Source organism: Ahaetulla prasina, chromosome 7 (genome assembly GCF_028640845.1).
Source record: "Ahaetulla prasina isolate Xishuangbanna chromosome 7, ASM2864084v1, whole genome shotgun sequence".
NCBI lineage: Eukaryota > Metazoa > Chordata > Lepidosauria > Squamata > Colubridae > Ahaetulla > Ahaetulla prasina.
In genome coordinates this window covers 85,605,638-85,619,645 of record NC_080545.1, presented here as the reverse complement: position 1 = coordinate 85,619,645, position 14,008 = coordinate 85,605,638, and the positions used below count along the sequence as shown (strand labels likewise).

General features: G+C 41.3%; 1 protein-coding gene across 4 annotated transcripts in view; it reads right to left on the bottom strand.

The window, feature by feature from the left end:
• Positions 1-11,408, bottom strand: part of USP18 (ubiquitin specific peptidase 18) — a 31,229-nt gene extending 19,821 nt beyond the window's left edge. For 2 of the 4 annotated variants that reach the window (XM_058191323.1, XM_058191325.1), the window contains exons 1-2: positions 11,277-11,408; positions 318-449 (exon numbers count right to left, since the gene is read on the bottom strand). In XM_058191323.1, the coding sequence (XP_058047306.1) occupies positions 318-449; positions 11,277-11,285 (141 nt within the window). In that variant the 5' untranslated portion in view covers positions 11,286-11,408. Of the gene's footprint in view, positions 1-298; positions 450-11,276 lie in introns of those variants that run through there. The other 2 variants (XM_058191324.1, XM_058191326.1) reach the window with 2 other exon arrangements.
• Between the last annotated feature and the right edge of the window lie 2,600 nt (positions 11,409-14,008).

Here is a 14,008-nt window from a genome sequence, read left to right as displayed (position 1 = left end):
CAGATGCACGTGATATTTCCATGCGACCTTTTCGGCACTCGAAGCCGAAAATGTTCGCCATCACTTTTCTAGTAATTAAGGCAGCAGGCTAGAAACTGGGAGATCGCGCGTTCTTAATCCCACCTTAGGCAATGAAAGCAGCTGGGGGACCTTGGGCAATATCTCTCTTTTTCAGCCCAATCCACCTCACAGGGATGTTTTTGTGGGGAAGAGGAAAGAATACTGTATGTTTGTTGCCTTGACTTTATGAAAAATAACAAAGGTAGGATAGAAATAATATAAAATAAAACAATAAAACCTGTAAAGATCTTCCCTACCCAGCAATCTTCTACAATAGGGATGGGGAACAATAGCTGGCTCAGGAATTCTAGAGTTGAAGTCCACAAATCATGAATCGTTCTCCACCTCTGTTCTACAACTTTCCTTAGATGACCGAGTGCTTTTTTTTTCTGAAAAGAAGAGATTCCAACAGTCCGGTTCAAAATTCACAGATAGCACCCTTGTCAAAATTACAACACAAATTAATTAAAATTAAATATAATAAATCAATGTAAATTAATTAATGTTCAAATTACAGGGAAATTGCCAGAGTTGTATAGTGTGGTTGTTAAAGAGATATCAGACTGGGCCTCAGAACACACAGGTCCTAGTTTACTCTCACCCGCTGAAATTATTTGGGGACAGTTTTTCTCAGGCCAGCCTACCTCACAGGATTGTTGTTTGTGGGGGAAACAGGAAGAGCGTGATGTATGTTTTCTCCTTAAAGAAAGGCAAGATAACAGTTTAGGAAAGAAGACAAGGGAAGGAGGTGATCATCAGAATCAATCTCAATTCTGTCAAGGAAAGGTATTTGAGAGCAAAAAGAAGAAATGGTTTAAATAAAAATACAAAGAGCCTGGAAAGAGCTCCTCCAGCAAGAAGAGAAGAGGACACAACAATCTTCTAGTCCTCAAAAGGAATCTAAAGACAAAGCAGACATGATAGGAAAGAAGAGCAGTCCCATACAGGTAGTCCTCGATTTATGACAGACCCCCCTAAAAGGATCCCATTCCAAAGTTAAGATGACTGCGTGCGCACACACACACCTGCAGGCACATGCTTGTATTTTGGGCACTTGAGAACTATTCATTTTTATGGCCCTTTGCAGCATTCAAGTGACATTTTTGACTTTTATCGACTTCTGCCATTTACTTCCAGTTTTTACCAGAAAACACCCATTTGGTATAATGGATTCACTTAACAACTGCTACATTCACTTAACAACCATTGCAAAAAATGTCATAAAATCGGATTCGGTCACATGATGACCCAATGACTATAATTTCAGGCTCGATTACATTTGTAAGTGGGGAACTACCTGTAATTCCCCCTTTTTAAAAATTGAAATAGCACAGCCAGAATGTCACTTTACTATCTCTAGAAGAGATACGGAAGGAGTTAAAAAAGGAGGAAATGGGAATTTTCAATCTTTGCATCTGCAAAGTAGAGTAAGAACAGTCAAGGTAGTGCCCACTGGTACAAAGCTCCACCTATCAAACATGGTAAAGGTAAAGGTTCCCCTCGCACATATGTGCTAGTTGTTCCCGACTCTAGGGGGCGGTGCTCATCTCCGTTTCAAAGCCGAAGAGCCAGCACTGTCCGAAGACGTCTCCGTGGTCATGTGGCCAGCATGACTCAATGCCAAAGGTGCACAGAACGCTGTTACCTTCCCACCAAAGGTGGTCCCTATTTTTCTACTTGCATTTTTTACGTGCTTTCGAACTGCTCAACTGGCAGAAGCTGGGACAAGTAATGGGAGCTCACCCTGTTACACGGCACTAGGGATTCGAACCGCTGAACTGCCGACCTTTCAATCGACAAGCTCAGCATCTTAGCCACTAAGCCACCGTGTCCCTTTTTCAAACATGTGATGCACATAAATATGGTCAGAGATTCAGTCATAGCATTGTGAGTGCCATCTTTTATTTATTTATTTATTATTTATTTATTTATTAATTAGATTTTTATACCGCCCTTCTCCCGAAGGACTCAGGGCGGTTCACAGCCATAATAAAATAGAACAATATACAAATAAAACCAAGATTAAAAAACTTATTATATATAGGCTGAGATATAAAACAACATCCTATTAAAAATTAGACTCTCTAAAAATTATAAAATTATAACATTTTAAAAATCACGAAGCCAGTCCCGCACGGATGAATAAACAGGTCTTCAGCTCGCGGCGGAAGGTCCAAAGGTCAGGCAGTTGGCGTAATCCAGGGGGAAGTTCGTTCCAGAGGGTAGGAGCCCCCACAGAGAAGGACCTTCCCCTGGGGGCCGCCAGCCGACATTGCTTGGCGGACGGCACCCTGAGAAGCCCCTCTCTGTGTGAGCGTACGGGTCGGTGGGAGATATTGACTTTTCTGACCCTATCCTGCTTCTCATTCAATAGCCTTGCTGAAATAGCAGTGACTTTCATAATTGAGGCAGCTGGAAGAATTTTCATCTCTCAAGTGTAGCTGTAGCAACCACACAACCCTTGGCCTCTCGATACCGAAAGAAGCAAGGTGGGCAGCCATTTTCTGCATCATGTTTTCCTCTTGGATCGTGGAACATCTGTGGCCTCACAAAAGCTGTAAAATGGAGAGGGAGAGGCAGCCAATGATGTTAAGTCAAACGCCCATTCCTTCCTGGATAAAAGTGGTTTGTCGCTCCTTTTCATGCAGAGAGGAATAAATCAAAGGGACAAAGAATATCCTTGTATGTCAAGGCATACATGATATGGTATAGCTAATGGAAAAATGATTTTTCTGTTCTCAACTACATTAACCAGCATACACACGTGGTACATGTCTCATAAAACATTTTTAGCATCTCCTTTCTCAAAACCAGGCTTTTCTCTCAAGTTTTTTATTTTATAACATATAAAAATTCCATTTTCAATTAAACAGTGTGTTGTCTGGGTACAAATAGTTTTAGGAAATAGTAATCAAAATATTTACAATAGTGTTCATTACATTAGTATCGATTATAATATTAATATTAATAATGATGATGCGAACGATGTTTACTTAACCATTTTAACATATCTCCCTTATATCATTGATCCTTCCCTTATATTTCCCTGTTTCTAACTGCTGTTTTTGTCAGCTAACCAGGTCCAGGTCAAAAAGTATTCAGTTTCTTTCTTTTCCTTAATTGTAAGTGTTGTAAGCGTTAGCCTATCCATTTCTGTACATTCTAATTTTTTTAAAATCACGTTTTCATTTGCTGGGATCTCTTGACTTTTCCATTGTTGTGCAAATACGATTCTAGCTGCAGTCAATACATGTGAAATCAGATATGCATTCCCTTTATTGTACTTGTCCGGTAAAATGCCCAACAAGAATATTTCTGGTTTCAACTCAATATGTTGTTTTGTCATTTTTTCCAACCATGTATGTACTTTTGTCCAGATTTTTTTTGCTTTTGGGCATGTCCACCACATATGATAGTACGAACAAGGTTTCTGATGACATTTCCAACATTTTGCGGACATATCCTTACACATCTTTGCTAACCAGGCTAGTTTTGTACCGGTTGGATAGAGACCGTTTTGTCCACTTGCTTCCTTTCCAAATGCACCCAAATATCTTGCTTTAAAGCCAGAATCTAGACAGAGTTACCATACAGAAGGAAAGCTTCATCCTACATATAAATCCCAGTGAAATCAGAAGATTTGTAAATAAATAGAAAAAAGAACAGACTATTAACATTTGTACCTGAGCTGCTTGAGAATGATCTTAAGAATGCCACTTGGTTAGCATGATCCAAAGAACAATGGGACTTCCCCCCCCCCCCCCGCTCCTTAAAATAACTTTAAAAAGAAAATCTCTTTTGAATTGAACTTGAGGATATACAAGTAGTCAGTGATGGGATTCAAGTAATTTAACAACTGGTTCTCTGCCCTAATGATTTCTTCCACAACCAGTTTGCCAAACTGCTCAGAAATTTAACAACCGGTTCTCCCGAAGTGGTGCGAACTGGCTGAATCCCACCACTGCAAGTAGTCCTTGGTTAATGACCATTTGTCAGAGACTGTTCAAGGCTACCACAGCCTTGAATGGGTGGTATGTATTTATTAATCAAATTTAAATAGCTGCGCCACTCAGAAGTGACTCTAAGGCAGCATACATTAAAAATATAGTTAAAAATTCGCACTTTAACCTTACTCCACCCCGTAGCAGTAATAACAGAATCAAACAAACCTTGTGGTTGGTTCTGAATGCAGAATCACCAGGAACTTGCAAATCCTTTCCAACTTCCACACTGACTTTGCTTTTTGAAGGCTGGCAGGCAAGTTGCTTAATTTTATTTTATTTATTTATTTATTAATCAAATTTTTATACCGCCCTTCTCCCGAAGGACTCAGGGCGGTGTACAGCCTTCATTTAAAACAGTTAATATACATATTAAAATAACAATTAAAAAGCTTATTCAATAAAAGGCCGAAATTAAAACCGTCCAATTGACCATATAAAATATCCAATAAAATTACCATTAAAAGTTTAAAATTTAAAATTTAGAATTTAAAAATCAGGCCAGTCCCGCTTGTATAAATAAATAAGTTTTCAGTTCCCGGCGGAAGGTCCGAAGGTCAGGCAATTGGCGTAAACCGGGGGGAAGTTCGTTCCAGAGAGTAGGTGCTCTCACAGAGAAGGACCTTCCCCTGGGGGCCGCCAGCCGACACTGCTTGGCGGACGGCACCCTGAGAAGACCCTCTCTGTGAGAGCGTACGGGTCAGTGGGAGGCATGTGGAAACAGCAGGCGGTCCCGTAAGTACCCGTAATGCAAGCAATGGGGGCAGCCAGGATTGCAATATCACATTTTCCAACTACATTGCTTGGCAACCAAAAAAAACCCCCACCTCAATTACCGTACTTCATCAAGGACTACCTGTATTTATGTCATTTCCTTTGCAGCAAAAGGCAATCTATTCACCACAGCTTTTTCCCAGTAACTTTCTTGACTGCTCAATCCAGCTAACAGACCTGGTATTTTCTAGCAGCCTCCCGTTCAAGTTCTAACCAGGTCCAATTGCTCAGTTAGGGGGAATCCTTCAAGATCTGCAGCTACTGTAATATTGCTTTTTAAAATGCCTATTTATTTATTTATATCCCACCTATATGTTTTTTTAAGAACAAAAGGCTGCAAACATACCTAATATTCCTCCTTACTCCAATTTTCCTCACAACAACAACCTTGGTTGGTTGGGATGAGACAGAATGACTGGCCCAAAGTTACTCAGCCAGCTTTTATGTATAAGGACAGGGGTGAAATCCAGCAGGTTCTGGAGAACTGGTAGCGGAAATTTTGAGTCGTTCGGAGAACTGGCAAATATCACCTCTGGCTGGCCCCAGGGTGGGGTGGGAATGGAGAGTTTGCAGTATCCTGCCACGCCCACCGACCCACACCATGCCCACAAAACCACGCCCACAGAACCAATAGTAAAAAAATTTGGATTTCACCACTGTCTAAGGAGGAGCTAGAACTCCTAGTTTCTAGCTCGGTTGCCTTAATCACTAGACCAGAGTTGAAGTCCACAAGTCTTAAAAGAGCCTAGTTTGCAGATACCTGCACTAGACCAAACTGGCTCTTTTATTGTATTTTGCTGTTTATATTTCACCTTGACTTGAAGATCATAATATGCAACTATATTAAGGCCCCATCTTGACTTGTATGTCACCATAATGCCATCATGCTCTGGCAATGCCAATCTTCTTTTCTATCTCAGTCTATGAGTGGAAACAATTGGTTATTACTTTATTTTTCAGAGTAAGACACACCTTAGTTTTTGGGGAGGAAAATAAGAAAAAAGCTGATTGGCAGGTGGATTGGCCTCCCAGAATACTCCCGTATCAGCTGTTCCCAAAGGTGAATTTTAGCAACAGGTTCCTTGGTTGTGAGCTCTGTGCCTTACTTGGTTTTGCTTTTTTTTTCTGCCTCTGAAACTGTTTCAGAAAAGAACTTTTTTCTGCTTCTGAAGCTGTTTTTCCGAAACAGCTTCAGAAAAAAAGCCTCTGAAGCTCTGTTTGGGGACTTTTTTTTTGAAGCTTCATTTCTGATGCTTTTTTCAGCCTCTGACATCTCCGTTTGAGAAGCTGGGTGGGGCTACATTCAGAGTATAAGACTTACCCCATATTTTCACCCTCTTTTTTGGGGGGAAAAGATGCGTCTTATACTCTAAAAAATATGGTAATTTTAAAGTCATCTCTTTCCCTTTAAACTAACCTTCTTTCACTCCAGAGCTTCAGAATGTGTAAAATCTGTAGTGACAGTGACTCATTATCATGGGGTGATGAGATCTGGTTCAGTGGTCTTCTCTGACCACACTCTGCTCCAAGTTCTTTCTGTACCAGTTATTTTCCTGGCCTCCCAACTTTGATGAATTGTAACCAGCACTAGAAGGCAGCAGAGATCCTCCAGTTTATTTGGGGAAAGAGAAGAGGTTCTTCGGGGCTTATTCTCTCAAACAAGGTTCTGAAATCGCCACATCACTATTTGAAGAAGAACCGGAAACTTGTTCATACACTACTCCAATTCAATAGCTTTCAGCAATCTATCTTCACCTTTAGATGTCATAGCTATGCTTTTCCTCATATCAACATCCAGAAAATAGGGGCGGGGGGGGGGAGTGAATTGGAGTATTGCTCCAATTTGTAAATTTCCCTGTATTGGTCAGTTTCAAACATTTTAGTTCACGGTAGAGGTTTAACACAGGGGTGAAATCTACTTTTTTTTTGCTACCGGTTCTGTGGGCGTGGCTTGGTAGGCGTGGCTTGGTGGGTGGGTCATGTGACTGGGTGGGCATGGCTATGTGACTGAGGGATCAAAAGACAGAAACTCACTAGAAATGTCCTGCTGGAGCAGGGTTGGACTAGATGACCTCCAGATCCCTTCCAGCCCTGGATTATCCTCTGAAGCTGCATCTAGTGCCAGGTTTGTACTCCCTCCTCCCTCTCCTCCTTCCTTCCTTCCTTTCTTTCTCTCTCTCTCTCTCAAAAATGAAAAAACCCCCACATCCCGTTTTTCCTTCCAGCAGGCTCTGCTAGGCAAACCAAAAAAAAGGAGGGGGAGGTCCGTTTTTCCTCCTAGCAGGCTTCAGGGAAACTTCAGGGAAGCCTGCTGGGAGGAAAAACGGACCGCCCCCACCCCGTTTTTTGGCTAGCACCCAGCTGAGCCTGATCATCAAAAGCTTTTTTTTTTACTTTTACAAGCATTTTTTCTTCGGCCGAAAAAATGCTTTTAAAAGTAAAAAAAAACCTCTAGTGATCATGCGGCTCAGCTGGACATGGGTGGGGGAGGGCAGGGATTTTTGCTACCGATTTTCCGAGCCACCCGCCACCATCGCTACCGGATTGCCCGATCCAGTCCGAACCGGGAGCATTTCACCCCTCGTTTAACAGCTAAACACGTGGTTGCGCAGCGTTTGGGACATTTCATTTCTCCTTCTTTAAGGGACCTACCCTGCTAGTTTCTCATTCTGTCCCAGTGCCTTCCTCCATGTTTCTTTATTATACATTACTATGAGAATGTATAATAATGAGAATGTATAATAAGGGATGCAGTGGCTCACTAGCTAAGACTCTGAGCTTGTTGATCAAAAGGTCGGCAGTTCAGTGGTTCGAATCCCTAGTGCTGCCGTGTAACAAGTCCTGTTACTTGTCCCAGCTTCTGCCAACCTAGCAGTTTGAAAGGACGTAAAAAATGCAAGTAGAAAAATAGGGACCACCTTTGGTGGGACGGGAACAGCATTTCATGGGCCTTTGGCGTTTAGTCATGCTGGCTAAGTTGTCTTCTGACAGCACTGGCTCTTTGGCTTTGAAATGGAGATGAGCACCACCCCCTAGAGTAGGGAACGACTAGCACATATGTGTGAGGGGAACCTTTACGTTAGCTTATTATTTATGGAAGTAGAAAAAAATGCATAATAACAAACTTGAAGGTTGTTTTTCTACATTAATTCCTTTAAATTTTCTCAGATTCCGTTTTTTTAGGGGAAATGCACAAAGCCATGGGCATAACCTTTGTCTGTAACCTTGTGTTATTTCTGTGTTATGTTTAGTCCAGGATATTAAGATCTGAAGACCAAAAAGAATGCTTTAAGCACATGGGGGTGCTCATATAAAATTAATATGCAAATACTGCATGTGATTGTGTTTTTTTCCAGGAAGGCAGTATTTCCCTTTGCAAAGCCCTGATATCTGATTCCAACTATAAATCTATTTTCTTCTATTTCCAGCTTAGCCTGTGATTTCTGATAGAACCTTTCACAAAATCTACAAATTTTTAGTTTTTTAAAAAATGGCTATTTTTAATATAACTCTTCCTTTCTCTTAAATTATATATTTGTAAGCATTTTAATCCCAACATGCTCAGTGCATCATTATATGTGGTTGTTGTTAATCCTGGGATTAGAAAATTTAGAACTCCGCCGACTCCGACAAGACCTGTGTTTAACACACAGAATCATCTATTACAATGTCCTTCCTGTTAAAGACTACTTCAGCTTCAATCACAATAATACAAGAGCAAACAATAGATTCAAACTTAATGTTAACCGCTTCAATCTTGATTGCAGAAAATATGACTTTTGTAACAAGAATTGTTAATGCTTGGAACACACTACCTGACTCTGTGGTCTCTTCTCAAACTCCCAAAAGCTTTAACCAAAAAACGGTCTACCATTGACCTCACCCCATTCCTAAAAGGACTATAAGGGGCGTGCATAAGTGCACAAAAGTGCCTACCGTTCCTGTCCTATTGTTTCCTTCCAATGTATGTGCTTGTATATAATGTTGTGACAAAATAAATAAATAAGTCAGTCCTCGGACAGCGTTGGCTCTTCTGCTTTGAGACAGAGATGAGCACCACCTCCTAGAATCAGAAACGACTAGACGTATGTGTGAGGGGAACCTTTACCTTTACCTTTACCTTACCATGAGAAATGACTAAACTGGTGAGGGGAAAGAGGTAGAAAAAACAAACAAAGTAAGGAGAATCCTAAAATGAGATGTTCCCAATTGCTGATGCAAACTCCACCTCCCCCACCTCCCAAAATGCCCAGCCAGGAATGTTTTCCTCCCTGGCTGGGCATGTGCTGAAAATTGACAGGCTTAGGGCAGAAACCACTTTGCCAACACAACAACAGTCAGTCACAGCCCACAACAACAGCAGCGTTTTGTTGTAATTTGGAACAGAGCAGGCACCAAAAAAACCCGGCAAAGTGTTGACAAGGAAGATAGCATTTTATGCATGGTTTTGTTCCTAAAACAGGTTTGTATCTAGAGGGGAAATGTCTTCAATTCCCTAGCTAACTTTAGAATCATCGGACTAAATAAAGTTTATTGTTAGAATGGTTTATTTATTTTTAGAATTCTAGGCTGCCCATCTCACTGAGGCGACTCTAGGCGGTTTACAGCCGTGCAATTAAAACACCTCGTAAAACATTAAAACAATAAATAAGAACCGTACATTTAAAAATTCAGATAAAATTCATACGTATTTTGTGGGCTTTTGAATATATGAAGCCGTAACCGGTCCATCACATTTTAACCCACCAGATCTGGTGATCAGAGCCTGCCTAACGAGTTCGTGCATGTAACCCCACAAAAATTGAACTACATCACTTAAGCAATCTGTTTTCTTTGCAGCTCCACAAAACAAAAGACACAGGAAGATCTTGCTCCCAAGATAAAGGGCAGGAGGGGGGGGGGAATCCCTTTTACTAACTTTTTTCAGCTTTAACTTGAGAATAAACATGAAGGCTGATAGTTCTGAATAAAACAGAGGTGGAGACCTAGCCTGCTTTGCAATCAATATTTAATAAAATCTTCACCAGTCTGGGTGCATTGGGGTGATTCAAACTGTCCACAAATTATATATAGGTAGTTCTCAATTTATGGACACAATTGGGACTAGAATTTCACTTGCTAAGCAAAGCAATTGTTAAGCGAACAGTGCCAATTTTACAATCTTCTGGGTGCTCCAACACTGGAGGTTTATAAGAGATTGGACAACCATAATAGTTTCCTGCTTGAGCAGAGAGTTGGACTAGAAGACCTCCAGGGTTCCTTCCAACACTCTTATTCTGTAAATTGGGAACTGCCTATATACCCTTTCTCTCCTTAGCCTCCAGCGTAGAAAGTGTCAAGAGCTACTCCAACTAGGTTTGGACATCACAATATTAGGTAAACTAAAAGGGATGCCAATAAAGACGTTGCAATCATCCCAGATGGTCACCTTGGTACCATCACTACAAAAACACTGGAGCCGCTCTCCCAGGACCTGGTTAATATTACCAGTCAGTTACTGAAAAGGACTTTTATATCCTTTGCTTACAGATCATGCCCTCAACGCACCTCCATCGGAAGCTCCCTGCCCAACAAGATCCTTGTTCTGTTCCCGTCAAACAGAGGACATTTATTCATTATCTTCTCCACAATCCTGTTTATGAGATTAGACCCAAATTATTCCCGGGAGGTGAATTCAAGAACTCAGACCTCAAATAATTTGAATGCCCTTCTTGCAGATGTCTCTCCAGCTGTTAGCAGTTATGCAGCTACTCTCCTTCTGCTGTCACTTAAACTTTTTTAAAAAATTATTAAATTTTTAGTTGTAGCTTTAAGGGGAAAAAAATCTTAAATTCTTAGAGTCTTCGCTCTGCCATTATATTCTTTTAACTTTATTCCTTTGAATATTCTTTTTATTGCTTCATTTTACGTGAACAAGTGCCTACCATCCCTGTCCTAATATTCCTTTTTACTTACCCTTCTCATGTATCCAAATTAGGGTTATACTTTTACCTGTTATCTTATATGTGATTGACAAAATAAATAAATAAAATAAAAATAAAAATATGCAGTAATTTCTCTTACTATTCCACTGTTTACTGAATTTTAGGTTGTGCAACCTGTGGTTTAACAACCAATTTCCTCATTTTCCTTCCTTCCTTATATCGCAATAAAACCAACCGGGGTCCATCGTAGTTCAGTGGCAAACTGAGTCCGCTTAAATTCGTTCGGCGGCTTAAGCTACATCGGGGTTTAGCCAAATCTCCCTCGGCTTGCAAAATCTTTGGGAGAAAAGGCTTGCAAAAAAAACCTGGAGAAACCCAGCAAGGGGAGGAGGGTTTTAATGCCATAGATCAGGATGATGCGCATAGGGCTGGGATGATAAGCGTGGAAAACCAATGTGGGGGGAGAGAGGAGGAGAGATTGGGGGGAGAGAGGAGGAGAGATTGGGGTGAGCCTTACCGCAGGCATCGGGTCTGCAGATCGTCCCGGCTTCTCTCCTTCGCGATCAGCCGCCGAGCGTCTTCCCCGCGTCCTTTTCAACCAGCCGTTGTCCCCGCCCCGCCGCTGAGTTTTGCTTTCCTGCGGCCGAAGCAGCTGAACTCGAAAGCGAAACTTAACTGCGCTTGGGAAGCGCCGCCGCCGCCTCCTCCTCCTCTTCCTATATATATTTTTTTTTTACGAGGCCAGGAGAAGCGCCGATTCCGCCTTGCTAGATTAGAGCTTCAAGTGCCAGGTGGTTTTCTCCGTATGGTGTTGTTTTTTTTTTTTGAGCTGCCTTTGACGTGGTTGCGCAGCGTTTGGGACGTGGAGAAGGGAAGAGATTTTTTTTAAATGTTATTTTATTTATTACACGAAATGTCCCGAAGGTGCTTTTCCAAAAGGCAATTGGACATTCTTGGTTTTGGGGTGGGTTTTTTTTGGAGGGGGGGGGTTTCGCTTCTGATTTAAGAAGCTTCTTCAGTTCTGAGCTTCTTGAATGAGAAGTACCAGTTTATAGAGTTGATAGAGCATAAGGGAAAAACCAAGAAAGTCCAGTTGCCTTCTGGAAAAGCACGACCTGGATGATTGAGCATCTCCATATAAACATTATATTAAATGCTGCCCACCGGCTTGCAATCAAGTCAAGGCAACAAGATAGCACATTAAAGTATTAAAATAATTTTAATACTTGTTCATATTTACATTGAAATTCACTTAACAATCAGCCAAGATGGCAAGGAAAGGAACACACAGGTGGAGGTGTGTTATTCTCTCTCTCTCTCTCTCTCCCTCCCTCCCTCCCTCCAGTAGTGAAATCCAAATTTTTTTCCTACCGGTTCTGTGGGCATGGCTTGGTGGGCATGGTGTGGCTTGGTGGGCATGGCAGGGGAAGGATACTGCAAAATCTCCATTCCCACCCCACTCCAGGGGAAGGATACTGCAAAAATCTCTATTCCCTTCCTACTCCTGGGGGAAGGATATTGCAAAATCTCCATTCCCACCCCACTCTGGGGCCATCCAGAAGTGGCATTTGCCAGTTCTCCAAACTGCTCAAAATTTCTGCTACCGGTTTTCCAGAACCTGTCAGAATCTGCTGGATTTCACCCCTGCCTCCCTCTCTCTCTCTCTCCCTCACTGTCTCTTTCTTTCTCTCTCTCTTGTTTCTCAAAGTATGGTCCAAGGACTCCTTGGGTTGCCCCCAAATTCTCTGAGAGCTCCGTGAAATCAAAATGATGTACCAGTCTGTCCAAAAAGAACGGAATCTTAAAATCGAGTGAGAAGCTGCAGCAACGCATCCTCATTATGTGTTCATATCTGTATAATCAATACAGGTAGTCCTTGACTTACAACAATTCATTTAGTGACCATTCAAAGTTACAATGGCACTGAAAAAAAATTACTTATGACCGTTTTTCACACTTACAACGGTTGCAGCATCCCCATGGTCATATGATCAAAATTCAGATGCTTGGCAACTGGTTCATATTTATGACCATTGCAGTGTCCCAAAGTTACGTGATCAGCTTTTGCGACCTAACAAGCAAAGTCAATGGGGAAGCCAGATTCTCTTACCAACTTAACAAATGCAATGATTCACTTAACAACTGTGGCCAAAAAAGGTTGTAAAATGAGACAAGTTCAAATGTTTCACTTAGCAACATAAATTTTTGGCTCAATTATGGTCATAGCTCAAGGACTACCTGTATAACCCATACAAGCAACAGCTCTTCTGGCTGCTTCCATAATTTTTAAAAGGAGAAAGAGGCCCTGACAGAAAAAAAATATTTATTGATTGATTGATTTGTCAAGAACATATTAGGTAATAAGTCTAAACATGGATTGGATACATAAAATAGATACAAATAGAAGAAACATTAGGACAGGGATGGTAGGCACGTTGGTGCTCTTATACACACCCCTTACAGACCTCTTAGGAATGGGGTGAGGTCAACAGTAGCCAGTCTTAGGTTAAAATTTGGAGGGTTTGGGGATGAAACCACAGAGTCAGGTAGTGCATTCCAGGCATTGACCACTCTGTTGCTGAAGTCATATTTTCTGCAATGGAGTTTGGAGTGGTTTACCTTAAGTTTGTATCTAAGTTTGTATCTTAAGTTTGTATTGTTGTAGTTGAAGCTGAAGTAGTCATTGACAGTTAATATAGTTAAATATACAGTTAAATATATACAGTTAAATAGACAGTTAAAATAGTTGAAGAAACAGTGACTTAAAGGGACAGTTGGGAGGTAAGAGAGGAGTGAAGTGAAGATGGATTGCTGCCTGCAGGGAATCATGCCGGGGCTGCAAACTTTTCCACTCCCCACTTCCTACCCCCTTCCCCAAGGCTAATTGGCTTATCCTTTCCCCAAAGTGCTGAATTGCAATCCTGCTGGTGAGCAGAGCTTGGAGCTTGGCCTGTAGCTCAACAGACATGGGGGGGGGGGAAGTTGCGGGGGAAGCAAATAGCCTCTAATCTTAATGAATGCCAGATGTTTTGGGGGAGGCAAAAGCTGAATGCCATTTCAGGGTTTTTACCTGTTGTAAGAAGTGAGCATCAAAGAATTAATCCTGTGCCTACATTGATTTGTAAAGTGTAGGAGGGTAGAGTTAAAGTATTTTAATTTTTTTTTAATAGTTTGTATCCCGCCTTTATTATTTTCACAAATAACTCAAGGACGTGAACATGTCTGACAGACTTTTCTAGTCCTATTTTC